General features: G+C 38.0%; 1 protein-coding gene across 5 annotated transcripts in view; it reads left to right on the top strand.

Annotated features, from left to right (window-relative positions):
* unc5ca (unc-5 netrin receptor Ca) overlaps nt 1-16,505 on the top strand; it is a 267,933-nt gene that overhangs the window by 220,468 nt on the left and 30,960 nt on the right. For all 5 annotated transcript variants that reach the window (XM_067439645.1, XM_067439644.1, XM_067439643.1 and 2 more), the window contains one exon: nt 15,474-15,665. In XM_067439645.1, the coding sequence (XP_067295746.1) occupies nt 15,474-15,665 (192 nt within the window). The remainder of the gene's footprint in view (nt 1-15,473; nt 15,666-16,505) is intronic.

The raw sequence follows: 16,505 nt of genomic DNA, 5'->3' as shown, positions 1-16,505 counted from the left end.
AGGTGAGTATATATTTCCTTTAAAATACGTTGACTACAGGAAATCAGATGCAATTGGAGTGTATGCAAAGACTAACACTGCTTGCAATTTGTAACACATGATGATATGCTCCAAATCTATTTTTTAATAGCTCAACTATTATAAAAAAGTGTTATCTATTTTAGCAAAAAATATTTACTTTACACAATCTTACAACCAAGGCCCTTACAACCTATATGTCTGTTTACAGTTGGTATTAAGATGTGTTTTGATCCATTGAAGTATGTGTAATGGCAGACACATTATCGTTTACACCTGTTGCCAAATTTACTAACAGCTTGCACCAGCTGAAACCCTCAGTGATAATTTACAGCTGAAAAGGCTTGGACGGTTATTTTGCGGCTGACTTTATTGCATATGCATTTGTGGGAGTTTCCCTTTTCAGACGCAAAATCTGTGTGAGGAGAGTATTTAAATGAATAAGGTTTGCGCTCGTAAACGTACTTGTTTGCTCCATTATTTACCGCCCAAAAAAGTATGTCTTGAACCAGACGTTAATTTGATCTTCTCTTGGTAGATTGTGTTAGTCATTATGGACATGATCTGTCGTCAGTAGATTATGCGCTGAACTTTAATTAGCTCTGTTTAGGAAATCTGGCCTACAGCAACCTTGGTGTCTCCTCTCTTGAATAGTCTTGGACAATCTGATTCAGTATAATGAAATACATGTTTCATTGAATCAGTTTAAACTGATTCAATGAAATCAGTCTCATTTGAGTCACTTTCATTTGAGTCATTTCTCAAAAGTGAACCCAGAAGTAATTGCACTGCATTTTATTTTTGTATATTTTATTATTTTATTGATTTGGGACGGATTAACTAAAATGTATTCAGTCTGATGGACCTAATAACTGTTTACAATCTTTAGACAGACTGAAAAAGATTCAACCCTGCGTTGGTGCTGAAACTGACCTAAAGAGAGCAGTTATCACCTAGAGCAGTGGTTTTCAAACCTGTCCTGGAGGCAACCCAGCCCTGTATATTTTGTGTCTCCCTTATTAGACAGACCAAATTAAGTTCTTGCAATCTCAACAAATGTGCTGGATCAGGTGTGATAAATGAGGGAGATCCACCAAATGTGCAGGACTGGGGTGCCTCCAGGACAGGTTTGAAAAACCACTTCAGGTATGATAGCGCTTCACAAACAGTATTTCCAATAGGTTGACCAAACGTCCTGTTTTCAATTCCTGTCCTGGCCCTAATATAACAATTTTCTATCCATACAGAGGGGGCATACTCTAAATTTATTGAAATTAATTAGGAATCTTTGAGTAAACTTTCAGTATCATTTGAGTATCTCATACCTGGGCCAAGTGTCCTGGTTTTTTGGTGATCAAAATATGGTCACCCTAATTTCCAACCACACGGTGTTGTTATTTATGTATCAGTTACATCTATATGCCACTAGGTAAGTGACTGTTTAAAGGATTGTATTTGACATTGAATCATTCATTTAAAGAGAAGTGATGAATTGAGAAATCAACTTTCCCTTGAGCCTTTGATATATAAAAGGTCATGGTAATATAAGAATATGCTGTAAATTTCGGAACTGAAAACTTCCTTGTTAGAAAAAGAAAAGCTTTTATGGACACCAGGCCCAGAAAACGAGGCTCTCTAATCAAAGACGTATTAGAAAAGTGAAACGCTGCCTCTATGTGTACGCTGCTTCTGTAGCCCCGCACACCGTCTCGTGGAGCCAAATGAGCAATAAACATGCCGAAGATAGCAAGATAATCGCGTGTAAACAAGACTGGTCAACACTCATTGGATTTTCAGACATATTAAGATTAAACCACCACACTGTAAAAAAAAAAATCAAGTCTCCAATTGAAAAATGTGAAAAATGACACTGACACTGATTAGATCTAAATTTTTCAGTTGGCTAAATTTAATTTCTGTGAATTGATGCAATTCAATTCGCAGAAATTAAATTTGGCCAACTAAAAAAACAGGTGTGATTAGTCACTAGAAAACTTTCAATTGGAGACCTGATTTTTTTTTTTTTACAGTGAATGCTGTTCCTTCTATATTGGATCCGACAGGAATGGTGCAGCATACTTATGTGAGTAAAACATGTTTTTTTTAAATTATTATATGTGCTAGACAGTATTGCATTGTTACAGATATTGATTATGTGCATATCTAACAGAAAATACCTTAGCACGCTGTCACAGGCTGGAGAATCCCTTATTTGTTGTTTCATTGCGATTCGGGATCAGAACAGATCAGATCGGACAAGTAATGTTATGAGCCAGGGGACTCGCAAAGCCCAACGTCCTGGGACTGTGTTTTACAGACCAAAACGTAAGCACGTCAGCAGGCCGGTGAATCTTAAATATTAAAAAAACATTAATTTGTTGTGTTTGAAGAGTGTGCGTCCGCTTATGTGTGTGCAGTTCGTGCTTATCCACCGATCGAGGCAGGCCAAGTAATAAAAAAATTAATCAATCATGGGTGGTTGAGAGAGAAATCATTTAGTTTGTTTGATAAATACGTTTTGAGAGCCCAGTCAGAGAATTATTTCAGTTGCCACTTTCAAAACAATCCCTTCCTCGTATGAACTGACAGGGGAGTAGAAGCTCATTAAATATGCAAATCTTATCCAATCCTAGCCGTGGGCGTTTACTTCCAAGTCTCCAATACGTCACGCCCATCAAAACCCAGCGTTCAGGAGAGAGCCTCAAAACCAGCGTAGAAAATTGCCTATTACTCATTCATTATTATGTTTTTGAATGTAAAAACCACACAAACATCATTAGTAGACCTCAGACAACAGTACGCAAATTCTTCATGACACCTTTAAAAGATTTTTTTTAAAAATTCAGATTCATCCAGTGCAATGGAACAGTGAATTAGGGGTGTCGAATCATTTCGACACCCCTAATTCACGATTCGGTCGATCGTGGTATGGGGACGATTCGGTATGTGTTCAGTAATAGATCATAACCGATTTTCTGTAAGTGCTTTGTCGCCTTTGCATACAATGGCAGAGGGAGGCAAGTCAGAGTACCGGTAATTAAAATAGCTCTAACTACTTTATAAGCCTACACATTTCGGCTTTTATGAACATCCAAGCATGACCTGGAGAACACGCATGTTTTGTGTAAATCTGATTTTTCAAAACGATTTAATTTACACTTGGGCATATAAATGTCACCGCAAAACAGATATAAATCCGATCTTCAATTCCCACACTATATGCAGATTTAATGGCGTTCACATCACGTCAAAAGAACAGATATAAGCTGCATCTTATTGATCATCAGCTAATTTCATAATCAGAGGCCACGTGTGGCAGCAGCTCTGGTAGGATCATTTAGCTTCTTTACTTTTAATGAAGATTATTGTGTTGAGCATCTACAACTTTATCAGGCTATAACATGTCATATAGCATAACACGCTCTCATGCGTTAAGGTTTTTGGCATTGTTGTAAAATTTACATATGTGTTTTCAACAACCAGATGCATTTACACGTTAGTTTTTATTAATATGTCCACCTCATGAAGTGGCTTTTAGTATTTTGTGTATTTGTTCTGAATGCTTCTGTTGTCGTCTGTGCCTGGACTTGAGTTTTGATTGATGTTTAATACATTCGAGAAGCGTGCTTTCTTTGAGCAGGTAAAATTACAGGTTCAGTTCAAAATTGGGATGTAGTGCATCGTCAATGCATTGTGATATCGAATTGAACCGAGTGGATGGCACTATAATCGTAATGAACTGTGAGACCCAATGTAGGACCCTTATAATGAAGTGCTTATAAATCATTGAGTCATTGAATCATTAATTCAAAGCATTTTTTTTTCAAATAACTCATTCAGATTCATTAAATATTTTAAATGAACAGCAGCAATTAACATTTGCCGAACCTCTTGTAAATGACGTTATTTTGTTTAGTTGTATGTTAAAGCTACACTGTGTAACTTTTTTAGTTTATTCTTAGCTAAAATCACTTAGTTCTTTCAAAAATATATGTGCTCATTAATGTATATTTACTTCTTTCAAGTAATAAAGTATTCTCGTAAGTTTATAATATACCATTGAAAATACATACGGGTGAGGGGTTCGAATGCCGGTCGCCATGTTGCTCCTCCATCTTGAAAGTATATTAGCCAAAGAGGGACATACCCGTAAATGCAAGCTTCGCCTTTCGTGTTTTAACATTCGATGGCACAGTGTCGAATGTGAAGAGGGGGATTGCTTGAGGCTGCTATATGATGATGGAGGATCACTCTTATTCTCGAGGATATTTGCCAGAGTCGCCAAGGAAGCGGAAAAGAGAATTAAGACGGCAACGCAACAGGCAAATCAACAAGACAAAAGTAAATATTGGAGTGGCCTTTCCAAGATGGAAAGAGCTCATGAGGAGCAACGATTTTAAATTCGGCCTATTTGTGTATATTGGAGGTTTTATTGTTGCTTGGCTAATTATATCATGGTGTGCTGTGCATAACTCTAGAACGACGTCTAGGATAGTTTTCCTCGCGTCAATGATGAAAAAGTATTGTTTACCTTATAACATAAATCCGTGTTCTATGACGGATAACATGAGATTAATATTTTAATTGCATTATAATTTGTAGGCTATATATGTAGGCACTTTAAATTTTAGTTATTTTTCATTTATTTTACTGTATACACAATTAATGTAGTCTAATCTGATAATGCTAGTGTGAGTTAGCTGTTTCTAAGCGAGACTTTCACCTTTACTTTTACATCTGTCCTGTAATCATATTCATTTAAGACGTATTATTGTATGATGTAAATATATTTCACACTATGACACCTTGTTATGACTAGCCTACGAATGGGGCACTGGTAGGTCATTAGAGGAAATTATATAGCCTACAATGTAAACTTTGCCTTACGCTAGTGATGTCGTACAATATACAGAATAACGATAGCACTGATAAAAGTTACTTTACTAAGATTAGCTTGAATTCGTCTGGGAACCTGATAGCTGATGTTAGCAATCAAATGGTAAAAAAAAATAACGAAAACATAAAACTGTTATTCATTTTACATAGATTAATTTGATCATAGATCATTTGGCAAATTAAATAACTGCAAATTATAATAGTTTTCAAAAGTAACCTCATCACTTGAAGCAACACTCATCGAAGAGGTCGAACTGGAAGCCATGACTAAATCGGCCACCATAGGAGTTGAAACGAAATCGAAATTGAGAGGAACAGAAACTATTATTCACTGGATGGTCATATACCTTTACACCGCTAGATGGGGAAATATCACACAGTGTAGCTTTAATGTTTCCCGAATCGTGATCTCTGTTTGAAAGCCAAAAAAAATCATTATTCTTAATTTATCCAGAATCAAGCACCTCTAATATACAGTATATAATATGTATTATGTTGTTTGGTCTTAAATGTCATATAAGGTGGTATTAAAAAGGTCTTAAAAAGTCTTAAATTGAACTTGTTTGTAGACACAATCAGTAGACACCATACAATATGGGCTGTTTTAAATCTTTCGATCTAATGGACAAAATAAGCTACAACACGCAAAACATATGAACGCGTCCAGAGACTACAGAAAAACATCCGGAGAGCCGCAGCTTTCATTTCTGCTCTGACAGACACAAAACCAGCTGGACGCTGTAAGTGTGTGTTAGAAATCAGGAATGGTGAGAGAACACTGTGCTCTGTGTGTTATTCATCTTCAAACCAAACCTGGGTCTCCAGTCGACAAAGTTTAAATCCAGTCTGGCTAGCGATCTTCCCATAATGTTCACGTGTTAGGTCAGTAGGAGGAGAGTAGACGTCTATTGTGGCTGTTTGAACACACTCGCCCACATGAGCGTTTACACTATGAAAGCAATCCTGTCGAATGCGTTTTCCTCTGGAAGTGGTCGAAACTGGACAAGCTCAAAACGTTTTAGGCCCTGTTTACACCTGTATTTAGAGTCATCCACTTGTGATTCGATCGACCAAAACTCATCTTAAAACCAGGAGTGAACTGGGCCTTAGTGGAAACGTATATGCTGTCACTCTGGATAGTTTCCATGTACAGTAATTAACTTTTTTAATAGCAGCGCTTGTAACTTTTGAATTAACGAAGACCTGAAAAGTACTATATGCACAAACACTTTTAGTTAAATCCTCTTGCTTTGTTGTGCAAATGTAACAGAAAAAACACATTTTAAATATGTACAGTGGCCTCTTGCACACAATGCATTGGCTAAGCTCTCAGGTTTGCATACCAGTGAGTGTGTTGCAGGCTTAGCGCTTTATTTTAGGCCCGCACTTATGTTGAGCCATCAGTGATGCTTCAGTGCTGTCTGGGAGTGACTTGAGTGTGTGTGTGTGTGTGTGTGTGTGTGTGTGTGTGTGTGTGTTTGAGGGGACAATGTTATCTCTTTTCTCCTGGAGCTGTATTATTTATTAAACATTTTCTGCAGTCGGCACCCTCTCCTATACAGCCGCGATCTCGCTCTCCCTCCCTCTTTCTCTCGCACTCATGTTCAAAGAAAACGTTTAATCTTCCAGATACATTTTAATGGCTGCATTTAGTAGCTTGGCACTTTTATCATCAAAGCTTGTGTTAGAGCTTGTATGAGTGTTTCTCGGGTGAAATGAGTTAAATGTCTCAAGGCATATGATGGCGAGAGTTAAAGAGGGACCGAATGCAGAAGAGATCTCTTCGATAAACGCGGGCGTACTTCACGTCGATGCCAACAGGAAATGTTGTGTTACCACTGCCGCCCGCAACAAAGCACATTGATTTAGGTATTAAAATGAGTCTGAAGCCTTTTCTGTGTGAGTCATCTGAAGATATTGCTCATAAAGTGTTGCAGATGCTAACAATATTATTTTTACACTTGTAATAATTTCAAAGCCTTGTGCGCTGCCTACATAGACAGCCATCTAATGCATTATAGTTGTTTCTAAAGGTATGATAATTTTTAAAGGAAGTATTGCATGTATATTTCATGGAGCAAACAATCCCAGAATACATTTTGACAAACGGCATCTAAGATCACATAAAAATGAGAGCAATGTCGATAACTAATTTAGTACATAAAAGTGTGCTGTGCATTATTAAGCTAAGAGTATTGCAGAGTTAGCTTAGGACCATGCTAGCATCAAATTTGTATGACAAACAGTCACTTGTAGTGCAGTGAAGGTATTCCCATGTTTTTGATGACAGTTCTTCTACGCACTTAGCTTTAGCATTGTTTTACTCTGGTATATTTATGGTAATGTGGTATGTTAGCACTAGTATTGTTTTCCCCTTGGATTAGCATCCTCTGCTTATGTGATTCTCATTTGTAAGTAAACTTTGAATAAAAAACATCAATAAAACATGTGAATGTAAATTATTGATATAATGATATTAACCCATTGTATCTCAAGAGCGTAGCTCAAAGACAATCATTAATTTAATACCTTTTGGTTTTGGCATTTATTTCCGTCATTGATTAATTTTTTTAACATTTATTGATAATTCAATGCTTTCAGTCATTTTGACAGATAAAAAATAAGCAGTAGCAGACGATTTTTTAAAGGGGTAGTAGCATGCGATTTGACTTTTTGAACTTAAGTTAATGTGTAATGTCACTGCTTGAGCATTAACAGTCTCTGCAAAGTTACAGCACTGAAAGTTCAATGCAAACAGAGATATTGTTGTTCAAAGTTATGGCATTTTATTGCCTACAAAAACGGCCGGTTTGGACTACAACGAGCTTCTTCCCGGGTTGGTGACATCATAAACCCTTGCCCAGATGTGACTTCTGCCCGTAATGGTAAGGGGCGTGGCCTTAATCTGTGCTTGGCACTTCAGCCAATAAAAATACATGAAACTACATTTGGCCATCTAACCAATCTAAGACCATTGCGTTTTTCGGAGGGATGGGCTTCATAGAAGCAGGAAGCAAATGAGCCATTCAAAGGACAGTGGAGACAGCGGTGTGGAATAAAGGGAAAATATAAGAAAAATATGGCGTTAAAAAAAAAAAAAAAGTATTAAGACATGATATAATGCGCCCCAGACACGCAACCAAGCCTAGGTTGGTAAGAGGTCGGTGAGTCTCTTCTGCTCACCAAGGCTATCTACAGTCTTGTTCAAAATAATAGCAGTACAATGTGACTAACCAGAATAATCAAGGTTTTTAGTATATTTTTTATTGCTACGTGGCAAACAAGTTACCAGTAGGTTCAGTAGATTGTCAGAAAACAAACAAGACCCAGCATTCATGATATGCACGCTCTTAAGGCTGTGCAATTGGGCAATTAGTTGAAAGGGGTGTGTTCAAAAAAATAGCAGTGTCTACCTTTGACTGTACAAACTCAAAACTATTTTGTACAAACATTTTTTTTTTCTGGGATTTAGCAATCCTGTGAATCACTAAACTAATATTTAGTTGTATGACCACAGTTCTTTAAAACTGCTTGACATCTGTGTGGCATGGAGTCAACCAACTTGTGGCACCTCTCAGCTGTTATTCCACTCCATGATTCTTTAACAACATTCCACAATTTATTCACATTTCTTGGTTTTGCTTCAGAAACAGCATTTTTGATATCACCCCACAAGTTCTCAATTGGATTAAGGTCTGGAGATTGGGCTGGCCACTCCATAACATTAATTTTGTTGGTTTGGAACCAAGACTTTGCCCGTTTACTAGTGTGTTTTGGGTCATTGTCTTGTTGAAACAACCATTTCAAGGGCATGTCCTCTTCAGCATAGGGCAACATGACCTCTTCAAGTATTTTAGCATATGCAAACTGATCCATGATCCCTGGTATGCGATAAATAGGCCCAACACCATAGTAGGAGAAACATGCCCATATCATGATGCTTGCACCTCCATGCTTCACTGTCTTCACTGTGTACTGTGGCTTGAATTCAGAGTTTGGGGGTCGTCTCACAAACTGCCTGTGGCCCTTGGACCCAAAAAGAACAATTTTACTCTCATCAGTCCACAAAATGTTCCTCCATTTCTCTTTAGGCCAGTTGATGTGTTCTTTGGCAAATTGTAACCTCTTCTGCACATGCCTTTTTTTTAACAGAGGGACTTTGCGGGGGATTCTTGAAAATAGATTAGCTTCACACAGACGTCTTCTAACTGTCACAGTACTTACAGGTAACTCCAGACTGTCTTTGATCATCCTGGAGGTGATCATTGGCTGAGCCTTTGCCATTCTGGTTATTCTTCTATCCATTTTGATGGTTGTCTTCCGTTTTCTTCCACGTCTCTCTGGTTTTGCTCTCCATTTTAAGGCATTGGAGATCATTTTAGCTGAACAGCCTATCATTTTTTGCACCTCTTTATAGGTTTTCCCCTCTCTAATCAACTTTTTAATCAAAGTACGCTGTTCTTCTGAACAATGTCTTGAACGACCCATTTTCCTCAGCTTTCAAATGCATGTTCAACAAGTGTTGGCTTCATCCTTAAATAGGGGCCACCTGATTCACACCTGTTTCTTCACAAAATTGATGACCTCAGTGATTGAATGCCACACTGCTATTTTTTTGAACACACCCCTTTCAACTAATTCAACTAATTGCCCAATTGCACAGCCTTAAGAGCGTGCATATCATGAATACTGGGTCTCATTTGTTTTCTGAGAATCTACTGAACCTACTGGTAACTTGTTTGCCACGTAGCAATAAAAAATATACTAAAAACCTTGATTATTCTGGTTAGTCACATTGTACTGCTATTATTTTGAACAAGACTGTATATCTGTCTGTCCGTCCGTCCGTCCGTCCGTCCGTCCATCCATCCAGATCATTTTCATGTTAATAATGTTGCATTTTATGATGATAATGTTTTTGTTTTTTTGTGAGAGACTGCACTCCGCTTGAGAGTTAAACTTTCCTGTGTGTGTGTTATCAGTCTGAGTGTGCGCTCAGTAAAACCCCTGCGGATCGATGCTGAGGGAATCTGATCAGCAGAAGGCTCTTCCGCCCGCAGACTCATGGGTCGGACGGGTTGCCAGACGATCAAACTTCCTTCCCCTCATTAACCCCCCTCAGCATCTGCACACTGTCCTTCCACTTTAATCACTTCCTTCATACAATCAATAGCGTTTATAAGTCAAGCGTGCTCCTGCATAGAAACAACCTTTTTGCTGCACACAAACATATGCACATTCAAACATGGATGTGCATGTGTCTGAACACTCAAATGCAACATGAAATCAAAATGATCTTTTGCTTTCATAATGCGTGTTTCTGATCTTATTGTGATGTGAACGAATCTTCAGTGCATGTTTTTCCAATGAAAAGAAAAAAACGTGTCTTTGTAGAGATTAAAAAGAACTGACAATAAAATATACTTCTAAATTATTTATTATAATAATTAATGTTAACCTCAACATTTACTACTATACATTATTAAAAACAAAAGTTATATTGGTTAACATTATTTTATATTTGAGCTGACATTGAACTAACAATGAACAGCTGTATTTTTTTATTAATGTTAAAAAGATTTTTTTTTTAAACTGTAAAATATTTAAATATTTGTTAATTAATGCATGAATTAACGTTAATGGGACCTTATTTTAAAGCGCAAAATTATATAAATAATTTTCTGAATGGAAATTCCTTCAACAAAGTCCATTCTTCATGAAAGTCATTGTATAATTTGTACGTTGCATATCAGTATTACACACACACACACAGAGATCAGCCCGTAACGGTTAATGAGATAAATAACTAATGACAATCATGTTTGGTCACAGTCAGTAATCGATTAATATTAGTCATTAGGACACAGCTGTGATCAATTTTTACCACTAATTGTAAATTAATTATGGGTGTAAGCAAATCAATATTGCAGAGGAGAGATGATAAGATGATACTGCGGTCACTGAGGAAAAACCACGAAGAAACATGAGAGATGATGAAAGGTCGCGTGCTCGATGCTGTTTTAGTGCGACCGCCTGCTGTGACACACTTCAACGGCTGCTTTGAATTTTATTCTGTAAACACGCGCACACAGTTTATTTTACTCTCAAGGTTATGGGATTCACTGGATAAATATTTCAGTCTAGTTATTTTAGGTTTGCTAAATCAAGCATCTCTATTATAATAGCCCATACTTACTGTTAATGTAAATATAGTTGTTATAAACCCAAGTGCACGTATACTAAAAATATATTTTTGCCCAGCAAAAATTGCATGTTATACATCCTACTTTACTTGCATACATACAGTACACTATAAAAAAAAAAATATGATGATCAGTAAGTTATGATAGCATGTTATAAACTTTATTATAAGTTATACAAGATTCAACTATATTTTAAGCTTAATGTAATTTAAATTGAAATGACTTAAACATCCAAGTTGATTATACTTAAATTTAAGGCAGTAACTTTATGCATGATTGTTTATATTGTCACAAAAATATAAACTCTACATCACAGCAACATTATATACATCAATAATGTACACCAATAATGACCCCCTACCCAATATTGTGTTGGTCCCACTTTTGTGGCCAAATCAGCCCTGACCCGTCAAGGCATGGACTCCACTAGACCCCTGAAGGTGTGCTGTGGTATCTGGCACTAAGATGTTAGCAGCAGATCCTTTAAGTCCTGTAAGATGCGAGGTGGGACCTCCATGGATCGGACTTGTTTGTTCAGCACATCCCACAGATGCTCGATTGGATTGAGATCTGGGGAATTTGGAGGCCAAGTCCACACCTCAAATTCGTTGTTGTACTCCTCAAACCATTCCTGAACCATTTGTGCTTTGTGGCAGGAGCAATGCTTAGGTAGGTTGTAAGTGTCAAAGTAACATCCACATGGATGGAGGACCCAAGGTTTCCCAGCAGAACATTGCCCAAAGCATCACACTGCCTCCACTGGCTTGCCTTCTTCCCATACATCCTGGGGCCATGTGTTCCCCAGGTAAGCGACGCAGACACACCTGGCCATCCATGTGATGTAAAAGAAAACCTGATTCATCAGACCAGGCCACCTTCTCCCATTGCTCAGTGGTCCAGATCTGATGCTCACGTGTCACTGTTGCCGTTTTCGGCGGTGGACAGGGGTCAGCATGGGCACCCTGACTGGTCTGCGGCTATGCCGCCCCATACACAACAAACTGCGATGAACTGTGTATTCTGACACCTTTCTATCAGAACCAGCATTAACTTCTTGAGCAGATTAAGCTCCAGTAGCTCGTCTGTTTGATCGGACCACACGGGCCAGGCTTCGCTCCCCACAATGAGCCTTGGCCACCCATGACCCTGGCGCCGGCTCACCACTGTTCCTTCCTTGGAGCACTTTTGATAGAGACTGACCACTGCAGACCGGGAACAGCCCACAAGAGCTGCAGTTGTCTGACCCAGTAGACTAGCCATCACAATTTGGCCCTTGTCAAACTTGCTCAAATCATTACGCTTGCCCATTTTTCCTGCTTCTAACACATCATGTTCACTTCATGTTCATGTTCAAGGACAAAATGTTTACTTGCTACCTAATATATCCCATCCACTAACAGGTGCCGGGATGAAGAGATAATCAGTGTTATTCACTTCACATGGTGAAAATGTTATGCCTGATGGATGGATGGATGGATGGATGGATGGATGGATGGATGGATGGATGGATGGATGGATGGATGGATGGATGGATGGATGGATGGATGGATGGATGGATGGATGGATGGGTGGATGGATGGACAGGCTTTATTCATCCACTATGGATAAATCTCAACTGCTTGATTGCTTGTATTGTTGCAAAATGTGACGATATCAAGATAAAAACATCAACTTCATGAATTATTTTTGTAAATCTGCTTTGAAAAATGTTTGTGTCTGTTAGTATTATGTTAGTAATAGTAAAATGTTAGTATTTTAACATCAGTTTTGCGCCCTCTGCTGGTTAGGTGGATCAGTGTGGGTCTAACCAATGGGCTTAAGTCTGTGAAGGATCCTAATGAATATTCATAACCCTGAGTCTAGTCTCTCTTTAAGACATGCTGCTGTCAATGTCAGCCTGATAAGTCGGATGTTTGAAGCATGAGTGGAGTTTTAATCTGTGTACCTTTGTTGCAGTTTAATGAGTGATGAGCGCCAGCATGTGCTTTATACATCCAGTAGATACGTAAGAGGGGATTTAAGCACACACACAATTTAAACATCAGAGACTGTGACGATTTTGGCTGCTTCTCTCTTTGATGTTTCAGAGCTGCGGTTTCATTTTGGCCTTGATCCCCTTTTAATCTTCACATACACAAATTCAAAACTCACACACACACACACACACACACACACACACACACACACACACACACACACACACACACACACACACAGAGAGAGAATCCACAGTAAAAGAGGTCGGATGAACATGTCACCATTGTTCCCCTGCAGTCTGCTGAAGAATGAGGCTGATTTCTAGGAAGATGAGCAATATGGCATGTAATAATTTATAGCCTCATTAAATTAAAGGACTGGATTCTCTTCTCTTGCAGTCTGACTGTCTATTTTCAGGGTGCTTTTTTCATCTTCCTGCAGTTGGCGGTCTAATTTTCTCTCTTACCATGAAAACCCCTTTTAATGATTGATGCACAGGGTTTATATACTGATTAATGCCATTGTTTTAAAGGCCATTCTCAGGCGTGACCTTTAACCCAAATGCCGCTACGATGATGTGTCATTTGAAATGAAATACCGCATTGAGTGTTAAAAATAGTAGGAGAATCGGTAGGTGTTATTCAACCGTTTGAAACAATAGTGAGATGCTCTTTATAGTAGTATATTAGCCTTAACTAACTATGGACTAAAATTTTAATTAATCATTTGATACAATTCACTTACATTTTAAAAATGACCTGCATTTAATTACATATGTAATTAATTTCTCTTATTACATTTATAATTACACTATTGACTCTTCCTTTACACCTAAACCTACTCTTAAACTTACCCAGACCACACAGAAGGTAGTAAAGGTAAAACGGCTAAAGCTGGCCAGAGCTCAGAGCCAGCCACAGGTCAGCAGCCTCTCCTATCCTTAAAAATTATCTAGAAAATTATGGAATTCATGGTGCTGGATGACCAGCCGAACGCATAAACCATAACTTCATGAGAATTTGCCATTCCATTTGAGAAAACTGTCATATCATGAACGCAGACACTCCAAGGTCTTCACGGCAACCCGTCAAAATAAAGGTTTGCAAGTTTGAAATTAACAATATATTAGGATAGTTTACCTTGGCTACATCTGTATGTAATATGTCACTACTAATAATAATAATTATGCCTAGATGATTTTTTATAAAAAATGTTTACTTTGAAACCGCATACAACTGTTAAAAGTTTATGTATTATTTAAATAAAACTGACCCACACCACCACACCTGACCCTAACTCTACCCTTAAACTGACCCACACCACCACACCTGTCCCTAACTCTACCCTTAAACTGACCCACACCACCACACCTGACCCTAACTTTACCCTTAAACTGACCCACACCGCCACACCTGTCCCTAACTCTACCCTTAAACTGACCCTCACCACCACACCTGACCCTAACTCTACCCTTAAACTGACCCACACCACCACACCTGACCCTAACTCTACCCTTAAACTAACCCACACCGCCACACCTGACCCTAACTTTACCCTTAAACTTACCCACTTTACCCATACCCCACCTCAAACTTAGCAAAAGTGTTTTGCAATAAAAGATGAACACAACAAGTACATTGTACTTGTTTTTTAATGTAAGTACATAGTAGTTTAGGCCACCTAAAATAAAGTGGGGAGCCTTTGGCTTAGTTTAATTCAATTTTGTGCAAACAAGTATATACATAACCTTTGACTTTTTCCAGTGGCATAATAACATACTAATATGTTGTATTTCTGCACTATATAGTGTAAATACTGAGCACAATATGTTAATTGTCTGTATGCATTATATGCCCGGATCAGTGCTATATAACTTTTTAGTACTTCAACTTAAACAGTTTTTTGTATTGTACAATATTCTGAGCAGTGTGCCCTGTCTACTGAACATGCTCAGAACATGAACATGAACATGAACATGAACATGAATATGCTCAGACGCCCCGACTCCTTTGTTAAAATAGCAATTTTCTCACACTTTACAAATAGTCGGAAACATTTGGGATAGTGTAAGTACTCAACTGAACAAAATATAAAACACTGGTCTAGTGTTTTTTGGATATTTTACTGCCAAAAATACTACATAGTGTACCTTTAAGATGTTTGCACAAAAATGTAATTTAAATGATTCTAATATTATAACTGGACAAATGAAAAGAAATGCTGAATTAAATATGATGAGATCATCTGACAGTAATGTAGCATTCTAGTGTTCAAACATAATGACTACTGTTGCACTTAATGTTTTCTAAATAGCAGGCAGTATATAGTACAAGTAGTACTGATTCTGAACATCAGCTTTGTGGTTTGTCTGTGTTGCAGCTGCGCCGGGTGGAGATGAGGTGGCGCTGTACGTGGGCATTGTCATGGCGGTGGTCATGTGTCTGGTCGTCTCTGCTATCGTGGCTCTGCTCGTGTACCGCAAGACGCACCGGCGCTTCCACTCGGACATCATCGACTCGTCTGTCCTGAACGGTGGCTTTCAGCCTGTCAGCATCAAACAGGCTCGCTCAGGTGAGACAATCAACCCTCAGAGGTGGATTAGTGATTGGTCAGCAATTATAAGGAAAGCATTTTTATCAAGAAATTATTACCTTTATTTAAAAAGAAAGCACAAGTTATATATTAAATATAGATTAATCCTTATTAAAGCTATTTAATCAAGAGCAGTGAGTAATTGTCTCTGTAACCCTTGTTCTTTGATTAACATTGACATAAAGCACTATGTTTGATTAAAGGAACACTCCACTTTTTTTTTTTTTTTATATGCTAATTTTCCAAGTCCCTTAGAGTTAAACAGTTGAGCTTTACCATTTTTGACTCCATTCACCTCTGTATCTGGCGGTAGCACTTTTAGCGTAGCTTAGCATAGATCATTAAATCGTATTAGACCATTATCATACCACTCAAAAAAATGACCAAAGACTTTTTCCTATTTAAAAATGTTCCTATTTAAAACTTGACTCTTCTGTAGTTACATCGTGTACTAAGACCAACGGAAAATAAAAAGTTGCGGTTCAAATAGATACGGTTTAGGAAATGTACCAAAGTAAATATTTTCTGAATCGTCTCGCACAAACGTCTCCATGGTTACAAGGCGCGCTCTCTGTGCAAGCAAATTGTCACGCTGGTTATGTTGACGGTAGTTTGCCTTTTTTCAGGCGCTGTGTAATATCACTGCACCGCTGCACCCATAGGACGGCCGCAAAGTTACGTGATTATGCTGGAATGAGAAAATAGTTCCTAACCATCTAGGTAAAAAAAATCCCAACTTTTCATTTTCCAATGGTCTTACTACACAATGTAACGACAGAATAGTCAAGTTTTAAATGTAAAAAATATTATCTTTTGAAA

The sequence above is a fragment of the Pseudorasbora parva genome, chromosome 3, assembly GCF_024679245.1.
Source record: "Pseudorasbora parva isolate DD20220531a chromosome 3, ASM2467924v1, whole genome shotgun sequence".
NCBI lineage: Eukaryota > Metazoa > Chordata > Actinopteri > Cypriniformes > Gobionidae > Pseudorasbora > Pseudorasbora parva.
Note: the sequence above shows the minus strand (reverse complement) of the source record. Positions and strands in the feature narration are given on the sequence as shown.